General features: G+C 31.6%; 4 protein-coding genes across 4 annotated transcripts in view; 2 read left to right on the plus strand and 2 right to left on the minus strand.

Moving 5' to 3' along the window:
* The window catches only part of LOC144572159 (protein POLYCHOME-like), a 76,850-nt gene that overhangs the window by 23,548 nt on the left and 32,541 nt on the right, over positions 1-20,761 (minus strand). The gene's annotated exons all lie outside the window — the stretch shown is intronic.
* On the minus strand, positions 197-3,743 carry LOC144572513 (endo-1,4-beta-xylanase 1-like). The gene is made up of 5 exons (XM_078322108.1): positions 3,615-3,743; positions 3,060-3,403; positions 2,691-2,868; positions 1,746-2,282; positions 197-1,539 (listed from the first exon to the last, which is right to left on the minus strand). Exons 1-5 carry the CDS (start codon positions 3,648-3,650, stop codon positions 385-387), a joined length of 2,250 nt encoding a protein of 749 aa, XP_078178234.1. The 5' UTR covers positions 3,651-3,743; the 3' UTR covers positions 197-384.
* ERG28 (ergosterol biosynthesis protein) lies at positions 10,371-13,487 on the plus strand. Its single transcript, XM_078321596.1, has 3 exons — positions 10,371-10,700; positions 12,101-12,307; positions 13,254-13,487. Exons 1-3 carry the CDS (start codon positions 10,586-10,588, stop codon positions 13,322-13,324), a joined length of 393 nt encoding a protein of 130 aa, XP_078177722.1. The 5' UTR covers positions 10,371-10,585; the 3' UTR covers positions 13,325-13,487.
* On the plus strand, positions 16,162-18,584 carry LOC144572161 (cytochrome c oxidase subunit 6a, mitochondrial-like). Its single transcript, XM_078321597.1, has 4 exons — positions 16,162-16,338; positions 18,032-18,138; positions 18,258-18,300; positions 18,453-18,584. Exons 1-4 carry the CDS (start codon positions 16,233-16,235, stop codon positions 18,497-18,499), a joined length of 303 nt encoding a protein of 100 aa, XP_078177723.1. The 5' UTR covers positions 16,162-16,232; the 3' UTR covers positions 18,500-18,584.

Here is a 20,761-nt window from a genome sequence, read left to right on the forward strand (position 1 = left end):
TGCAGTTATACCTTTTTATTCTGACAATATCCAATTCTGTTTTCAGGAAAAGACGGGTCATACTCCCAAATTTTATTAATCAGAATGATTAACTTTGAGACGGACATCATCATAGCCTTTTTTTGCTAACATCTTCATCTAGTGACTAATCTGATTAAATGAAGCAACAGCATAAATAACCAATGTGAAGTTAACATAGCATGAATTTAATAATATATGTATAAATTTTATAGTATATAATTTCAATATACATCAATCAAAATAAAAAGGAAACCCATATATGACAAAATGCGTACATTTTGTGATCTGATTAATTTTCATGCTATTAATTTCACATCAATTCATTATTACTAAATGTCCCAAACACCAAGATCCCAAGCATCCTTATTCCTGCATCGCCTCATATGATTCACCTTTGTTTACCAAATTTAAGTTGACCACGAAAGGAGAAACCCCCTTGTTGACCGTGAAAGTCTGTGTGAATTTCTTTTTTGTTACAGTTACAATCTCCACTGTGTAACTCCCATGAAATCCCTTAAACTTGAATTCGCCATCTTCACCTAAATGCCCGCGTGCATGCGAAAGCCAGTCTTCTTTCACCTCCAAAAACCTCTTTCCAGCCTCATTCAAATCCCCTTCAGCATTGACCAAATGCCCGTTATTCCTGCTCATAAACAACTCCCAGAAACCCCACAGCATGATCCCCTCCACTGCAGGATGTGCGAATGCCTCACGCAACATCACCTCCAAGTCATCGGCACGTACATGCTCGTTATCAGATGATACATCAATCTCAGTGAACCAAATTGGCAACCCCAATACACCCAATTTATCTAATGAACCCGAGACTACCGGGCCCACCGGGCTGTCTATATGGCCTTGTATACCAATCCCGCTGACTGGTGCACCTTGTTCTTGTAAACTGAGTATATGTTGGATGTACGCCTCGGGCGTTGCATGCGCATCAACTCCGTCTTCAATGTGGTAATCATTGACAAAAAGTGTTGGTGAAGAATCCAATTGGCTTGCAGTTTGAAACATTTTTGGGCGAATATCCTTCCCTAGTCGGTCTTGGTAAAATGACCCATGTAGCATCTCATTGTTGACATCATAGTGCTGGAACTTACCTTTGTACCGGGTTAAAAGGCTGTTGATCCGGTTTTGCACCGCAGTTGTGAGATCGGCATTGGATAAAGCTTGTACCCATGACTGTACCGCGCCTGGCACCTCCCAAAAGATGCAATGACCTCGGACCAGTATGTTGTTCTTGTCGCATAGGTCTAATAGTTCGTCAGCATCAGTGTAGTTTAGGTTGCCTTGTTGTGGTTCAGTGTGGTACCACTTAAGCTCGTTTTCGAATACTGCCCAATTGAAGTTCTTGACAAAGAATGAGACGTAGTCTTCATTGTCTATGCTGTTTCGGTTGATGCATGTACCGATGGGAAAGCTGTTCTGAGTTTGCCGGACCCGTACTGAAGCGCCTAATAGATTTTCTCCTTTTGAACCAGAGATCTTTAGTACAACATCTCGCTTCCTTACCTTTACAAAAGCCATTTTATGCAAGTATTAGATTCATTGTCATGTGAATCCAAACAATAGCCAAAAAATTTCCATAGGTACCATACAAAATACAAAATACAAAATAAGACAATTCAACCTTTTCACCGATTATTTTTTCCTTGATTAGTTTCTTCAAAGCCTGATCAATTTGAAATCTAAAACAGATAAAATGTGCAAATATATACCTTGTCAGTCATGTTCTTCAGATGTTTGAAACGCTCCTTCCTATCCACTGGAAATATCTGAAGCCCGGCAACCATTAAATCAACACCTGCTGACGGGCCTTGAACATACACCATAACTTTAGATGGCAGTTGCTCAACTCGAAACATGCCCCCAACCTCATACCACCTTTCATCACTAACCTGAATCTGGCCGCCATTGACCCATTGTGTATCCAAACCAATAGCCACATTTATAATCTGGGCTCCTTTTTTTGCCGACCCGATACGAACCCAGCCCGAGACCTGGTACGTCACTTGTAGGTTGATTTTGTCGGTGATTGTCTGTGCTGGGCCCATCCAAGTTTGAGTTCGGTTGGTGACGGCAATGTATTTTCCGCTCAGTGGTTCTTGCAAACCGAGAGATTCCTTGACCATGGGCGGGACAATGCGTGGCGAACCGTTAGCTACCGCCATATTGCAGTTACCGAGCACATACCAATTGTTTAAATCGTCATAAAGGTCACTATTCTGAACTATGTTCACTCCGTATGCAACATTCTGAATTCATATTTAAGGAAAGATTAAGAAAAATTATATCAAGGGGGATAAATTAATATAATAATTAACAAACAAAAGTTGAATTTAGATACAATGAAGATGGTCTAAAATATTTAGGCTAGGTCCGTAGTTATATCTTTTAAAGGTCTTTAGTTTAACAGTAACTATGTAGATAATATGGGGCCTATATATGGCTACTAGCCTTTATGGCCTAATTTTCAAGTTAAAAAAGCATTGCTAAAAGAACATAACAGAGGTGTAGAGCTAGTGTTCAATTTATTCACTGTTGAGCATGACCACTACATGTCTACATCACTGTAAATAGTGCCCATACATTAGAAAAATGTAGATGAAACCTAAATTATGGCTTAAATGTGATAGAAAAATTGCAAATTAAGAAGAACTAACAGAGAAGTCAGGTGCTGGAGCAGGGGAAGGCTTTTCAGCATGCTTGACGACCAAACTGTTGACAAGCAAATCAGTGCTTGGTGGGGGGCCTTCTATGTATATTACTGCCTTTGATACTGTTCCATTAATTAAAAAATTTCCTTGTAGTTGCACCCAGTCTTTGTCTGATGCCTGCAAACTAAAAAAAGAAAAAAGAATATAATTTTAACATTAATTTTTCCAAATATTATTATTTTTATTTTATCTTCATGACATAGATAATTTTGCTGCGCTCAATTCCTCTGGATATTCAATATTTAACAAAAATGAAATTTTGATGAAAGAGAAGAGAACAAAAGAATATACAAGCTGATTGACAAAAATACTTACTTTGCAATTCCTATGTACTGATCCTTGCCATTCAAAGTTTGAACATACAAAGTCGCGCGTACATCCGATGGGGTGACATTGCTTCCAAACAACCTTACAACAGCTGTTGCCTCATATAAAAACTTTCTCTGCACTCGTCCGGTTACATCTTGCTGGATCCCATTCGTGTTCTGGGTTCGGTTAGTTGTCGATGCAAAGTACTTGCCAATTTGTGGTACAACCTTGCCGTCTCCCAGTGAGTTGCTCACCAAGATGTTGCAGCCTCTGCCCGACCAGTTCTCAATGCCATTGTCGAAATTCGGGTTCAGTATGATGTTGTCATTGTCTACATCTCCTTTTGTGGCCTTAGTATATACATGAAAATTTTAAAAAAAATTAGGTCTATTGCGTATATTTCTGGTAAAAGAACATTATTTTAGTCTCAAAAGAACCTACAAGTAGTTTGTATATATGACGTCAAAGGTGAATTATATTATACATTATATTTCGATGTAGTGCACTCGGACCTTTTTTCTAACCTTTTTGTTTTGAAGGATTAAAATGCAATACTCGTACCTCATAGGACCCACATGCAGCTTTTGTTTCAGCCATCAGATCTTCAAGTCAACTAATAATAATTGCAGTACTGGAGATAAAGATAAAATTAAGGGGAATGTGTTATATATGCTCAGAGATCAGTGTGTGAAGAAGCTGCTTTGAGATATCACCATATATATACACTAGAAATTCAAAGGTGGATAATTTTATATGAAAGCCTTTGATTCAAGTAAGGTTCAAGCAAAGCAGAGAGGGACCAATAAACCGTCCACGCAAGAAAATTTCCAAACTAATAATTAAACTCCAAAAGAATTGGTTAGACACTACATAAATCGTTCTCTCTTTTTTTCTAGCATGTAAATATTATGTTAATAAATCATTAGTACTATACTTCCTACTACATCAAGAAATTTTCTCTTATTTAGTATTTATTATGTCAAGCATGCTTCAAAATATTTGACCAAATTAATGTAATTATCATCCTTAGTAACTAGTAAGTATTAGAACACATGCATCATGTATTCATTGATTAAAGGGGGAGTATTAATTAGTAGTGTCATAGTAGTTTATATTAGTTCTCTGTTTATATGCTATATACTGCTTACTATGAAGTATTAATTCCTTCGCACATTCCAAAATAATTGTATAATTTGTGGCATCCTTCAGGATACAATTTTTAACGTTACTATGTCATAATTATGTAAAGACATAATTAAAGTATCACATGGCATGCATCTATATATGTAAACAAGCATCGGTGCGACAAAACCTCTTGAGTCTTTCCATTGTTTATCTTTACATACCTAAGAATAAAAGAGGATAAGTACTATTAAATATCTTTATCAAAAGAGGAGGATTCAAATGCCTTTATTTTTTTTGTGCTTCTCCTGTATCTTTATTTTTAAAAACGTTAATAATTAAATTAAAATTTAAATCATAAACGTCAAAATAAACTATGAGATGTGATATATGTTATTTTCCCTATGTGCTCATAAAAAAGTATGATATTTAAATTTTGTTATTATATGAATCAATTATTTGAAAAATCAACATCTAGAAATTATTCACATTAGCACGTTTTTACAAGCTCGTAATGACAACTAAAACAAAGTTAAAATGTTATAATTTTTTACACGTGTATAGATAAAATGATGTAGATCATATCTAATGGTTTTAATTTGACTTTTAAGTTTTAAATTTTAAATTATTAATGTTCTTAAAAATAAAAATATGATGAAAGCACAAAGCTATTTGAACTCTCCTCTTCATCAATTTTGAATGATTGATTGGCTGGTACTAATTCTTTGCATGACGGAAAGACGAAAATGTACGGAATAGGACAAATATTTAGTTAGGGACAAAATTTAATAAAAAAAAATAATATTCAAGAAACCATAGTTTTTTTTTTTTTAATCAAGTGCCTTCCCCTTTCCTATGTCCATTTGGTTCCGCTCCAAAATTTGTTTACATTACATATGCAACAGCTTAAAGCAGATTCTGATATTCCTGATTTAGCATATCTTTGCACAACATTTTGAAAAAAAAAAAAAAGGTTTACCCAGTATATTATTTCTCATTGTTAAACTGTCATCTATATATCGGACTCGAATAAAAAAATTATTGGATGAAAATTTGTATAAATCAGAGTAATATTCGGGTCCTAAATGTGATATATTTTCAAATGATTTTGGAAAAGAGTTTGTTGCGCGCGATTTTCTCCATATAGGAAATGAAGAGTAAATTAGTTATATAATGAACTTGTAGAATACTAATTTTTATTATTTTTGAAATTTTTTTATTATTTTTTATGATTTATGAAAGATGACAAAAAATGCCTAAAATATTGACAATATTCTTTTATTTTTAAGCCATTTTTTTTCATCTTTCATAAATTATAAAAAATAGCAAAAAATTCCAAAAATAATAAAATTAGTATTGAACAAGTTTGTTATATAACCAATTTACTGAGCTACTTATATCAAAGTTTAAAGTCTATATGATAAGCTTTTGAAGCCGTAGCACGGAATACCTGATGCTATCCATAGCGCCCAAGCATTACTCGGAAATGAAACACAATAATCCATATCTCAATTTTTTTTAATGGCTTTATTCTTAATTTCAAATTATCTATATATATTAATTACACGCATGTTGTAATTTATTAAAGCCCTCAACACAAAAATTATTTAAAAATTTCAATTTCCTAATTTTATATATGATTAGTCTCCTTTGATTTTGCCATAATTTATTTCGGATAAATTTTTATCCAAACATAACCATGCATATCATGCTAACTGACGTTATAATACAAGAAGCTTCCACAAATAACAAGTTGACAGGTTGCTTCAGCTTTGAACTTGAAGAAGCGGCACTTAATTCCTACCATATGATCTAATTCTTGCATTACAATATAAGGTTGAAGAAAAAATTTAAAATAGTTGCAAGTATTTGTAAATTTGGGGAAATGAATACAACGAAGGGCGAGAGACTTTGGAGTGAAGGAAAATATGTGTAACAAAAACGGCATGTGCGTTAAGCATATAATAATGGAAGACATACATGGTTTAATTAAAAAAAAAAAGGAAATAGAACAATAATTCGACAACAGAAATTAGTTTAATGCTATATTTTCTTTCTTGATAGTAATTATTATGTTGAATTAGTCACATGACCTTTTTTATTTTAAATATTTATTAGTAAAATGAATTAAATTTAAACGATAAATATTTAATGCCGTAATTTTCTTTCTTGAAAGTGACAAGTAGTATAACATCATAACATTGAATTTTTTTTTTTAAAGTACAAACTAGAAAAACATAAATAAAGTGAGAAAAGTATAACCAGAATTAAAGTTATTTTTTCTATCTGAAGTTCTTTCCTTTAATTGAAAATTGAAAATCATTTTTCTTTGTCTAAATCATACGTACTCTAAAAGCTAAACTCTTTTATTTAAAAAAAAACATTTATTTAAAGAAATTAGATAAAAGAGGCTTAATTGTTCTGTTCAACTCTTTTAAGTTAACAATTTCAATGTTTTAATGTTAATTTGGTGGTAAATTTATTTCTTGATCATGCATTGGTATTTTTAAATTTTTAACTAGAATGTCATATTATGTAATGTTATTTTTAATTAGATTAACTTTATACCTCGACCAAATATAAATAACTTAGGTTAGGCCTTAGTTAAAATAATTAACTTAGACTTTCTTAACTTTAGGTATCAATCAAACCGCTACTATTATTATTATTATTATTTTTTGAAAGCTTGGTAATGAACACTAAAAATAATTACTTTCTGAAAAGCAATGCCACTAAAATAAGAGCACGAATAAATTGTGGCAAAGTTGATATTGTCAGAAAAAAAAATCAACAAAAAAAATAAAAAGAGAAAACTGGTTCAAGAAGGGTGGAGTTTTTGGCCAAGGGTTTTGAACAAAGTATCATTCAAAAGTCAGTTCTAAACCATTCGATTTGTATTAAATTTTGTATTAATGATTGAGATTTACAAAATCATTTAAACTTATTAAATTTTAAATATATTTGTACGAATTTTAACACAAATTAGACAGTTAAATCTGATTTTATATGAGATTTTGTCTAAAACTCTCTAAACACAATTCAGTTAATGTTCAAGAAAATGAAATGACTGAGAAACTTTCTTAGACTTCCCATAATTGCAAAAGTTCGTAAATTATTATAAAATCAGTGTGGACAGTCGTATCTGATTTTTTTTTTTTTAAGAGAAAAGCCGAATTCCTGCTAATTCTTCCATCTAATAAGCCACGGCTTAATGTTTGCAACGGTTCAGATTTCCGAATTTTTTATTAATATCCAAATTTTATATTAAATTTAAAAAAATATCCGAATCGGTTGGTTTTTTCGAAATCTACCCATTCTGAATCGGTTGGTTTAATTCCGGAAAAAAAAAATTCTGGAATGGGTAGATTTCGAAAAAACCAACCGATTCGGATATTTTTTTAAATTTAATATAAAATTTGGATATTAATAAAAAATTCGGTTCAGATTTTATGCATTTCTTTTTTGTCTTCCTCCTTAGTCCGATTGTCTGTTCCTTTAGTCCATATTTGATTGTAGATTAAAATTATGATGAAATAAGTTGTTTATTTTAAGTTAAAATAATATAAGAGATTTTTATTTAGTTGTGGGTAAAAATTATGATAGAATAAGTTGAACATATTTGATAACAATTGACAATTATTTCTAAATAAAAAGTAATTTAAAATTTAAAATTTAGATGTTAGTTTAGTCGTAAATATTTTTAGGACTGGCAGCTGGATGCACAAAAATTAAGTTCATTCTTACAGAATAAAAATTTAAACATAGATGATATACTAATGTACAGACACAAAAAAAAAAAATTAAACATAACATACTAAACTAAAGATGAAAAAATGTAAATCAAGTGACGCATAGATCACATTAGATATAATTTTAATTTATCTGCCAACTTTGCTTCAAACAATGCGTTCTTAATATTATTTTTAAATAATATATCATGCAACAATGTCAGTCGCACTAGGCAACTCCAAATAATAATAATAATAATAATAATAATAACAATAACAACAACAAGAACAATCATAATCATAATCATAATAATAATAATAGTAATAGTAGTAGTAATAATAATTGTATTAATCATAACAATCAGGGTTCTAAATAGAGTGCGCCGCTATAGCGTTTTCGGATCATAAAAACTTTGGCGCTATAGCACGCTATAGCGGCGCAATATGACAATAACGTCGTTTTTTTAATCGTTCCGCTATGACACTATAAACGTTATTTAAACCTTTGATAATAATAATAATAATAATAATAATAATAATAATAATAATAATAATAATAATAATAATAATAATAATAATAATATATTATTATTATTATTATTATTATTATTATTAACAACAACAACACATAATAAGTTAAACGGAGTTGGCTACGGTGCTATGTGTAGCATAAAGGACCTCCGTGCAACGGCTCAATATTTGAGTTTTCAAAATCCTAACGATCGATCCGAACCGTTCAACATGATCTCCATATGAATATGTACTTTCAAACCAAATTTTACATTTTTTAGAATTTTTTTTTTACTATTTTTTTAGATTTGTAGAAAATCACTTGATCTGAATGGTACAGAATTTTCAGATTAAGTGATTTTCTACATATCTAAAAAATTAGTAAAAAAATTCTAAAATATGTAAAATTTGGTTTGCTAGTATATATTCATATGGAGATCATGTTGAATGGTTCGGATCGACCGTTAGGATTTTGAAAACTCAAATATTGAGCCGTTGCACGGAGACCCTCTATGCTACGTGTAGCATATTAGCATTTTCCTAAGTTAAACACATAAATGATTTTTTATTCTATGCTATCCCATCAAATTTTATTCATATTTACAGGTCAGATATGCTTTGACATGAATATTAAAGGAACTAGGTGGATTTCCTCAAATCGAATTAGTTTGAATTTTGATCGAACGAATCTTTCTTCTTCTTTTTTGAAAAAAAAAAAAAGACTAATAAGGCCGTTTCATTTTACTGAAACATAAGAGTTAAATTACAGTCTGAGTCTGTTAGGGATATTTTCCAAAATAAAAGCACCACATTTGTGCTTCACATACAAAAACATGCAACAGATGAAAGGAGAAATACAAAATCATCAACCGAACTAAATCTAAGCCACTGATATAAGGGCTGACGAACGGTTCGAATCTAAACTCAAAATTTGTTTACTTCAAAGATCCGGACTCTCCTTTTGGAGGTTTGTCACATGGCATTTTGGATTTTCTTGACACGGTTTATATCTACCAGAATATTATCTTAAAAAGGAATAATAATAACATCAATATAAGTATATAACCGCAGATCAATTCTTGGACAATACGGACAGGTAACAAGTCTAAAATCCGAACCATTAAAAACAGTCGAACGGTTCAGAGAATAGCGATTTTTTTTATAAACCATAATTAAAAAAAAAAAACAAAGATTTTTATGCAATCAACGTGATTATTTTTTTTTTTACAAAAATTATAAGAACTGAAATATCATTTCGGTCCGAAATATTTTTTTTCAGAACTAAAATGGCAATTCAATCCGAGGTATTTTCACAAATTTTACAACATTTTTTTCGAGATCTGTGAAAATGACTCGGACTAAAATGACAATTCAGTCAAAAAAAAAAAAATTCAGACCAACATGGTATCTCAGTTCTTATAATTTTTGTAAAAATTAAAACAATTAAGTTGGTTTAATAAAATCTATTTTTTATTATGATTTCTAAAATTTTGCGAGAATATCAGGATTCTGTTTATCTAAAATCAGCAGCAGCGGATATGAACAGTAAACAACAAAAAGAAGAGAAAAAATATACTCGCATCACCGGATCAGGCGAACAGCGTGACTAAAAATATACATTCTTTCAAGCAAAAAACAAAAAGAAATATATTAAACTCCTCTCTGCTTCTTTAGCTAAAAATAATAAATAAAATACTGAACAATTGAGAGATTCCCAAATCAAAATCCTCCTGGAAATAAATCTGCTCCGATCTGAATTTCATGAAGTGTTCCTGAAATTCCTGGCTTTTCAAATCCAACCGTTTAATTTTTTCTGTGCACGCATCTCTAAATAACTGGTTTTTATGTACATGTATTTCGAAACAAATCAAGAATTTTAAAAAACAGAAATTGTAAGCTACTGTTCAGGATCGCAGCAGATTCGGATCAACCCTCTTACATTTTCCTGGACAACCTTCCAGTTACAAGTCTCTTTCATATATGTCCAGTTGTGCACCGCTAATTACAGCTGAACAGTGAATAAAAAAATCGTGGGGCCCAGCGATCAGTGAATTAATAGTTTCGGACTGACTTAACACTTTGACAGAGTTCCTCAGTCTCCTACTTCCTCAGTACCTCTTGGTTCTTGCAAGGTACCTGTTCGACGATTTGCCCACAGAGATAGAGAGAAGGATGAGAGCACTGGGATGGTGGCTGATGCTGGTGGGGTCGCTCCGCCTCGTCTCCGTCTGGTTTGGCTTCTTCAACATATGGGCTCTCCGCGTAGCCGTCTTCTCCCAGACCGAGAGTTAGTCTCCGCTTTCCCATTTAGTTTTTCTTTCAGATCTAAGTTTACTGATTCTTTCTCTGGATTTGAAGTATCGGCATTGATTGCCAAGTGTAAATCCCGTACAGTGCGAAATTTAAGATCAATTGAAGTGTTGGTTTTGTATCAGTGGGCCATTGTTTAGATCATCCACCGTAACTGTCTGTTGTAATGCCTCAATGATTATCCTAGGTAGTTTTCATGAGCCCGAGTGCTTAATTTAAATTAGTTGTACAAGTAATGTTATGTAATTTCACTAATTTGTATATTACTGATCGACCGATCAGTTTCTGTGGATCCATATCTCTATTTTTAAAGTTCAAGCAGTCGATCTGAAACATTAAATATGATCTCCATATGGAAATCTACTTGAAAACCAAATTTTACATTTTGTAGATTTTTTTTTACTATTTGTTTAGATAGGATCAGTGATTTTCTACCTATCTTAAAATAAAGGTAAACAAATTAAAAAAAATGTAAAATTTTGTGGAGATCATGTTTAATGGTTCGGATTGACTGTTTGAACTTTGAAAATAGAGATATGGATCCATAGCATGGGTCGAGCCGGAATATGCATATTACCCTCACTCTTACTTTTACTATTACTTTCTATCATTATTTTCTTGTTGTTATTATTTCTCTAAAGGGTCCTTGAAACCCTGAAACTTTCTTTTTTATTTGCCATACTGCTGCTTCTTTAGCAAGTCAATGCAACTAGCTTCTAAATATTTATTGATGGGAAGTAATCTTGCAACAAAACCCAATTAAAAGAGAGATAGTTAGCTTTTGGTATGTGTTCTTGTCTAGATCTTTTGATCAGCTTTTATTCTTCTTAATAGTAAATTTCTAATGGTTTATATCTGCATTGATGCATCTTCAATTCTTTATGTTATTCAATTGTGAAATTATATCTTCAAGTTCTAATTTACACAAAAAGACAATCGTGGTTTATTGATGGTTTGTTATTTAAGTGGGATGAAAGCTGTCAAAAGGATACATACATCTAATCACATAATAAAGATAAAGTATAATGGTAGGAATGGTAGGAAAAGGCCATCGTAGTTTGGCAAAAACAATTTCAGGAGAAAATCATTCTATGCTTATTTAGCAAGCTCGGATTAAGCCTCCTTTGATAGCCTAAGCATTTTTAATCCTGCCGAATGCTACTTTCTTAGCGAGGATTAAGGAGCCTCCGCCTTGGATTAAGATTTATTTCCTCCCTAACAAGTCATCTCCTTAATCCATCATGTCAAACACCGCTCCTTCACATGGATTATTTTTTTTAATCCTAAAAATCCTGCCAAAAAGACCCCCGTCTTCTTATTACAACACATTAGTAGTTTATTTATTTGTTTGTTATCCTTATTTTGTTTGTTTTGTAGTGACTGATGTACATGGGCGTACTTTTGGTGTATGGACTCTTCTGACGTGTACCCTTTGCTTCCTCTGTGCATTTAACCTCGAGAACAAGCCTCTTTATTTGGCCACATTTCTCTCTTTTATATATGCACTTGGCCATTTTCTCACCGAGTATTTGATTTACCACACCATGGCGGTCTCTAACCTCTCTACAGTTGCTTTCTTTGCTGGTAATTTTTTATTACTGATTTGTTTTGTTTTTTTTTTTCTGGAAGAGATTTAGGAGTACTTTTTTTTTGGGTATCTTACAAATTATGAAAATCTGGTCTGCACATATGCCCTTGAGAAATAGAGTAAATGTATCTGGCAGGTAAGGTACTTTATAAAATGCTAAACTACCAATCTTTCTGCACTTGAGATGACATGGTATGAGGAAGGAGGGGTATTTTCAGCATTTTTACTTGGAAAAGAGGGATTGAAGTTTTGGTGTTTGTCCTTACAATAACGCTAAACATAACATATAACTAGGTAATAGGAAATATGTAAGACCTTCACATTCATTCAAATAATAGTGACGTGCCAAGACTTCAGGTTCCAAGTCAAAATTATATGGTGATTGTTGTTAGGTAAAATCTTTTATTGTTGTATTTGGCTCTTTTAAGGGAAAATAGTTATTGTGTGTTCTTGCAAAATCTCATAGGTACCTGTCAATAGTAAACATTTTTTTAAACATGGATAATTATTGGAAATGCTACCATGATTTTCTATATGCCTCACTATATCTTTTAGATTTACTTGCGGTGAAAAGGAAAGGGTAGTTTGAACTTTTTGTTAAAAAAAGGTAGAGAGTCATAAGAATTGTCCCTTTCTTGTATAGTTGCCCTTCTTTCCATTCCTACTTGTCTCTCTGTGAAGGTGGGAGATTTGTGCTTAGTCTGGCATGTTTAAAAATATGGATAGGAGCGGTACCATCGATGTTTCTCATATATTTATATTCTTTTGTTGTATGTAATACTAAGCTTTGCAGAGGTAAAAGTAGAATTTGTCCTCAATCATACAAAATTTATGGCACCTTCAGAGTTCTATGATCAGAAAATTTTAAGAGGTTACCAGGATTGTATTTTGGTTTTTAAGTTTCCAAAATTATCTTCTTATGAACTGTTTTATGTTTTTCAGGCACTTCAATTATATGGATGTTGCTGGAATGGAACAGAAATGATCTCAATCGCAATGTTAAACCTGAATAAATTTGTTCAGAATGAGCGATTTTTTCAAAGTTTGAGAACATTATTATTTTAGTATGCAACTTATTTTATCAGATATTTGCTCTGCACTGAGCTCTCTTTTAAGATGTCTCATGAGTTTTGCTGATTTTTTAATCGAGAAATGCAAGTCTAATTTTTCAGTTACTTTTCCAGTTTGCCCTAGAGATTTTCTCTGCACTGGGCTCTCTCTTTTTAGCTGTCTCATGGGTTATGCTGATTTTTTAATCGACAAGTGCGAGTCTAATTTTTCAGTTACTGTTTCAGTTTGCCCTAATTTGGTTTGTCGAGGCTACTGTGGACCAAATTGTAGAAAATGGTATCATTCATCACTGCAGCATACAGAGTGGAGTGAGTTAACTTTGCTCCAGTAAGTTTTTTTTCAAAATTTAAATGCTTGATTGGGTTATTCTGGGGCTTAAAACAAACTGAAAATGGGACAGATACTGGTACAGTAAGGTATAGATCAAATCGCAGAGTGATTTATATATATATTTTTTCCCTTGACTGTTTAATTTAATTTTTTCCTTCTTTTAATGGTTTTCCTTGAAACAAAACTGGAATCATGTCATGCTACTATTAACAATTTCAAAGAGAATCCCTTTATATTTAGACCAGAGAGGACCTAGATAATAATATGTAAAAAAAAATCCTCTTTACATATTTATAAAAAAAAAAAAATCTAGTCAGATCTCGAACCTGCATTATAGTTTATGTTTGTTCTTCCTATTTCTCAATAGGTTCAAGAAGTTAATTACAGAAAAGCACGAGGGAGTCTGTGCAACATAAATTGGTTGATATCTCATTATTCGTAGGAACAAAATGTGGATCACCACATTGTTTCCCTGAAATAATCATTAATTCATTAAAATTTCGATGGTTTATCAAAAGGCCTTCAATATACTCCGTCCCAAAGGTTTACCACTAGCCCGGTAGCTATCCTATCTCTATCCAAAGTTACACTACGATTTGTAGTGTCTCGACTTAAACTAAATTGTTGTTATTAGCAGCGATCCCCTTAGTTATATTTCATCACAAGCTTCCGTTAAATATAGAGAATTTGATATGTTTTAACGGAAGTTATATGCCATCATCTCTAAAACATATCAAATCCACTTCATAGTTATGCGTTTAAACATATCAAATCCACATCATCTCTATATAACTATGAAGTTAGTTATGCGTTTAAACCTAAATTGTTTAAGCGCACAACAATTTCCGTTAAACATAAAATAATTATAAACTTTACGTTTAAACGCATAACTATGAAGTGCATTTGATATGTTTTAGAGATGATGGTATTTAGGATGAAATATTATCAATGTCACGGTAGCCAGTTTCTGTATCTTGTGTTTGGTTACTGTGGCATCGGTGGTATGTACCACCAACTTCAAATTTATAGAATAAGTTTCAAACTATGAATTCAAATGGTTTAAACTAATCTATTTTATGAGTGATGTGTTTATATACAAAGTTTATAACATTTTAAATAATTTTAGTATCAAGTTAAGTGGTCAAAAAAAGATAAAAATGAATGCATTAAAATTAACTTTAAAAAAATCTCACATTTAACTACTTGAATTGATTCTAGATAAATTTGAAAAATTATAAATTTTTCATTTAAATGCACTACTTATGAAGTAAATCAGTTTGAATACTTTAGATTCATTATATAAAGCCGATTTATTATGTTTTGGAGTTGATGGTATTTAAGTTAAATACCACAGATGTCACAGTAGTCAGACTCCCGTATCTTTCTAAAATTAATCTTATATATGTATTCTATCTTTTATCTATTAATTGGTCTTATTTTCATTCAATTCTTATTCGTTAAGATTAACATGCAACAAACAAATAATGAATAATTACTAAATAAATTAATTATTTATGTATTTTAACCCAAAAATAAAACAAATTAATATATTAAACACATCATGAAGAATATCATAAACTATTATAATTATTGATCTCATTATTTAAAAATATTAATTATTAATTAAATTAAATGATATAAATTATTGTATAAATCAATTTAATCATACTAATAAAATTATATAGTTATACATATGAGTAAATATTTTTTATATTTTTTAATTTATTAATTATTCTATAAGATAATGAATACAAAATAATTGTTATTCGTATTATTAGTCAATAAATTAATAAAAAAATTATATACTCTTAATAGATCTATTAAATTAATAAAAAATTATATCCGCCTTGCGTGCATCTTTTATGAGTAGGGATGTCTTTATGTCTCATATGTATCTTACATCGTTATCTTAATTTTGAATGTCTAAACAGTCAATCTAAACCACTCAATATGACTTTCATATTATAATGTGTTTCGATAACAAATTTTATATTTTTTTTAAAATACTATTTTTTAAATAGATAATTATTGTTTTTAAATGGTTCAATTTTTTTTGAAAAATAGTGATCTTATACCTATCTTAAAAAAAAGTAAAAAATTCCAAACGATATAAAATTTGATTTCAAACAGTTTAAATATGAAGGATTGACTACTTAAATTATAAAAATTAAGATAAAAGTGTGAGACATAAATAAAACATAGACATAAGCTATTTGAACCGATTAAAGTGAATTTTGCGTTGAATTTCCCGCAAAAATATATGCCTTGTGCGCATACAGATGCTCTTTTGAGTCACAACTGGATTCACAGTTCCTAAGGATGCAAAATAGTACAAACTATCCACAATAAAAATAATTAATAAGAGTATACCCACCAATGATTAAATGGAACCAGCATATTCTCGGGCAGACGAGTGTAGAAGGTTCTTCGACCTTCTCTCAAATATATATGTTGCCACTTTTCTAAAGTCTTCCTTAGACTTACAATAGGCAGCAAAGGATAATACTAAAGCTTTCAAACATGGCCACATCTGTGACAAGATCTGGCCTCCGATGGGCCGCCGCCGGAGCAAAGCGGTTGTCTCTCAAGAGGTCGTTTTCTTCCTCTGCACATCATGATGAGGCCAGTAAGTGGATTGTCTCTCTCCCAAATTTCTAGATTGGTCACTTAAATGTCACAAAATTGCCTTCTTGATCCCTGAAAATTGATAGTTCGTCATAGATGTAATTAATACAATAACAAATTCAATAGAAAATAAACAAATAATTCCATGCGTTTAAGGACAGTAATAATTTTGCAACACACTAGTTGAAAAATCCACATCACCTCAGGTATCTGAGGTACAACTAACAAATTCAGATTGTTATTTTAACTCTGACACGGATTTTAAAACGGACCTCCTAGTAGGAGTTACAATAGACACCGAATTTTTTTGATACAGCTGGACACCTTTCTTTTTCCTACAATAGTCTCGAATTCGTATCCTCTGCATTAACTCAACAATAAATCTTCTGTTAATGCATCTGGACGGTCTGATCCGCTTTAAGATTTATACGGACTAAATTCACACTAATATTAAAATCTCATACTGTCACCGTCACCGACACCGAATTGACACTGTTTAAAATCAAACGGCTTACGTTAACTCAAAATATGTTTGAGTTAATGCAGACGATGCGGACTCCAATAGTCTCAGGGTCTGTGGTGCCTGAGAGATTGAGATTCCTTGTTGAAGAGATTGTCAGATTATGTCCAATCATTGAGATTTGGCTTAGAGTGAGTCTATGGTACTATGCATATTACGATTTGGCACCGTGCTACGGCTCTATATTCGAGTTTTCAAATCCTAACGATCGATCCGAACCGTTCATCTTGTTCTCCATATTAATATGTGTTTGGAGACCAAATTTTACATTTTTTTGAAATTTTTTTTACTATTTTTTTAAAATTTATTGAAAATCACTGTTTTTGGATGGTCCAAAATTTTCAGATCAATTGATTTTCTAAATATCTAAAAAAATAGTAAAAAAATTTAAAAAAATGTAAAATTTGGTCTCCGAACACATATTAATATGGAGAACAAGATGAACAGTTCGGATCGACTGTTAAGATTTGAAAACTCGAATATAGAGCCGTAGCACAGTGCCAAATTGTAATATGCATAGTACCATAGACTCACTCTTTGGCTTATATTGTTCTGCGCATAGAATCGATCAACAAGAATTTTGAATAAAACCCCTGTATCTATGCGGCAACATATTTAATTTAAACTTATTTATGATCATTTCGAAAAAGAAAAGTGATGAACAATAGCATTTTTATTATAAATAAGTTATGAATTTTTAGATATAAACAACTTAATTTTATGTGTAAACGCCTTTTGAGTGCAGAAAAGTTATGCAAAACGTAAATGTACAAGAATAATTTCTTATTTTCTGAAAAGAGTTGGGAAAAAATAATTTTAGGACCACAGAGAAGAAAAGATAGGAATTACTTTCTTTTTTATTATTATTTTGGTTGCAATTGCAAGAATATGAGGTTTATAACTCACTCAAGCTCTCAAACAAAAATACCTTGTGGTGATTTAAGACGGAACAATATGAGCGCATTTTATGATTCCTCTTTCTTACGATTGTCATAACGCCAAGTCTTACATGGATGAATGAGACTAATGAAAGAAATTAAGTAACAAGAAAACCTCTAGTCATCTTAGTTTAGAATAAGCAATTTAATTCTCTTTTAAGTAGCAATCAAACGTGCCCATTGTGATTTAGTCCTCTCAATTTCTTTGCACTAATATAATTCATGTTCTTCTCCAGAGGAGGCTAGCAAATGGGAGAAGATAACATATGTTGGGATTGCAACCTGTACTGTCCTTGCTATCTACCATCTCTCTCACGGCCATCATGAGTTTCCCGAGCCTCCGGTCAGCTTTCAATCTATGCTAATTTCAACATAATTGTTTCTCATATTACTTCCGATTCTCTCTTTATTATTATGTTAACTTAATTATGAGTTTATGACAGTATCTGTTGATGCATGCAGCCATACCCGTATCTCCACATCCGCAACAAGGAGTTCCCTTGGGGTTCGTTTTCTAATCCTTCTTCTCATATCATCCCTTGTTATACTTCATTGTTACTAACTGTGAATAGTTAAAAAAAAAATTCAGTGAATAAAAAGAAACATGGTGTTTTAATCATTTCTTATGTTGGCTTAAAAATTTCTCTGCTTGTGCAGGTCCTGATGGCCTTTTCGAGAATAAAAAGAAACATGGTGATCATTAATTGACTTTCAAAAGTTAAAAATGTGCTCTAGTTATCTTTGGTGAATGTACCAGAGTCAGTGAAACTATGTGCCTTGTCAAGTCTTGAAGTGTTTGCTCCCATGCTGTGGAATAATCATGTAAAATATTGCCAAAGTTGAGTGTTCTGTTTATAATTGTATTTCACATGGTAATAGCGGATGTGCCTCAATTTTTAGTACAATGTTAATTATAATTGGACCAAAAGAAAAAAAACTTAGTGTTCTGACAAAAACACATTTATGCAACTTGTGGAAGATTTGAAACTGTTGTTGCAACTGGTACAAGTGTCTATTCTATCACATGCAAAATAGAATAAATTAAAGCATCTGCAGAAAATTGAGGAAAAGTAACAGATATTAAAAAAAAGAAATGAATTCAGAGACTATAAAAGACTAAAACAAGTATTAGAGCTGGAAGGTTTATCATAAAGTGGATAAGAAAATAAATCACGTGTATAGCATTAGCAAAACTTGCACATCCATAATACATGTACAGTTGATAATTACACGAAAGGGATATAAAAAAAGAATGAAAAAAAAATAAAAATTGCTGTAATATTTGTAAAACTAACACAATTTTTATATTGAATCCTTTATAAACACACAGCTAATGATTCTATGAAAGGGATTAAAAAGTAATGGAAACTTTACAGGAGTGTATTTGACTATTTGTACAGGTAACAGCTCTAACCAGTACCATACTTTGTGTCCTCTGTACCATCTTTGGAGCTAAAGCTACAGCTTGTACAGTATCATACATATAATGTCCCATTTTCTTATCTTTGGAGCCAAGTTACAGCTAGCAGCAGATTCATCAGTAAAAGCAAGTTGTACCAAATTGAACATGAGCTAAACTTCATTTTATTTTAAGAAAATAATCTGATCAGGAGTATCAGAGAATGAGAACCCAAGGCCAATGAAAATAGGGAGGTTTGTTGGTTGTTGACACTTCTACCCTATATTCACCTCAATTTAAAGCAATCCTAATTAATTCCAAATTAGCTGGAAGTCATGTACAAACAGTTCCCAACAAGAATGGCATTCATTTGCTCCCATAATTTAATTAGGTCACATGTCAATGTAATTCATTAATTTCGTCATAGCTAATTGGAACCCATGAAAATAAATGTCCTAGATCTACTTAAGGACAACAAAACAAAGTCAAATTTAAGCACTATATATATTGAACCAAAAATAGACTTAAAAGAACCAATATTTGGTTCTTATTCCGATTAACCCTCGCGAAGCAATCACCAAATCATTTTCCTTTTTGTGAATAAGAGCTCCCATAAACCCCAATTCCTTTTAGATTCCTCCTGTGAGAAATGAATCTATGTCCCTGAGAGGCAAGGCCCATCACCAAATCATTTTTAGTATAAACTATAAAGTAACTTATCCTAGTACAGTTAGAAGTGCTATCGGGTCGGGTCGGGTCCGGGTACTATTATATTTGGATCCGTACCCTAAAAGTGTTCGGGTCCAAATTTCGATCCATATACTTATTTGTTTCAAATCGGGTCGGGTCCGGATCCGGATACCTATCTACCCATAGATATTTTGGGTCCAATCTTTCGGTTCCGGGTAGATAGATACCCGTAACTTGTTTGTGGATTATCGGGTCCGGTTCGGATACGGGGCGGTTCCGGATCCAGAGCGGGTATAGGTCACAACTCCAAAGCATTCGAGAAATTATTTACATTTAAATATAATTATAATTTCTTAAACATCTCATATAATAAATCATTACAATATAAATTAAAAACTACTGCAAAATAAAAATTATACTATTGATCATGTTCATAAATAATAAAATATATCATGTTACATAACAAAATAAAAATAAAAACTCTAAATTATTATTTAATTATGTAAATTAAAAAATACTATCATATTGATTCAACATTTGCAAGTACATTATCCCAATTGAATGTAATAGAATCTATGAATTGAATGTAATAGAAGAAAAAAAGTATAAAATAAGCTGGTTATGGAAGAATAAATTTGATATTCATGTGTCATGTGTCACATGTGTATAATATAGCACAGAAATTAAAGGACGTAATTAAAGGGCTAGTTAAGGCTGTAATTAATAAAACAGTTGCATAAATTTGGTTAAGTTTTATCAAACTATAACTCAGCTGAAATATATTATCTAACACAAAAACTTGATGCAGAGTTATTAATATATATTTTATCGGGTATTTATACGGGTATCGGGTCGGGTTCGGTTATGGGTCGGATAA

The sequence above is a fragment of the Carex rostrata genome, chromosome 20, assembly GCF_964058835.1.
Source record: "Carex rostrata chromosome 20, lpCarRost1.2, whole genome shotgun sequence".
NCBI classification, from domain to species: domain Eukaryota; kingdom Viridiplantae; phylum Streptophyta; class Magnoliopsida; order Poales; family Cyperaceae; genus Carex; species Carex rostrata.

Bases quoted from the DNA above. Each gene is read 5' to 3' on its own strand.
- LOC144572513 (XM_078322108.1), bottom strand. From the start codon at position 3,650: ATGGCTGAAACAAAAGCTGCATGTGGGTCCTATGAG. The intron at 3,404-3,614 runs GTACGAGTATTG...GTATATACTAAG, and splicing joins CTGCATGTGGGTCCTATGAG to GCCACAAAAGGAGATGTAGA. The intron at 2,869-3,059 runs GTAAGTATTTTT...TTCTTTTTTTAG, and splicing joins CAGTACATAGGAATTGCAAA to TTTGCAGGCATCAGACAAAG.
- ERG28 (XM_078321596.1), top strand. From the start codon at position 10,586: ATGAGAGCACTGGGATGGTGGCTGATGCTGGTGGGGTCGCTCCGCCTC. The intron at 10,701-12,100 runs GTTAGTCTCCGC...TTTGTTTTGTAG, and splicing joins CGTCTTCTCCCAGACCGAGA to TGACTGATGTACATGGGCGT. The intron at 12,308-13,253 runs GTAATTTTTTAT...TATGTTTTTCAG, and splicing joins TACAGTTGCTTTCTTTGCTG to GCACTTCAATTATATGGATG.
- LOC144572161 (XM_078321597.1), top strand. From the start codon at position 16,233: ATGGCCACATCTGTGACAAGATCTGGCCTCCGATGGGCCGCCGCCGGA. The intron at 18,139-18,257 runs GTCAGCTTTCAA...TGATGCATGCAG, and splicing joins ATGAGTTTCCCGAGCCTCCG to CCATACCCGTATCTCCACAT. The intron at 18,301-18,452 runs GTTCGTTTTCTA...CTGCTTGTGCAG, and splicing joins CAACAAGGAGTTCCCTTGGG to GTCCTGATGGCCTTTTCGAG.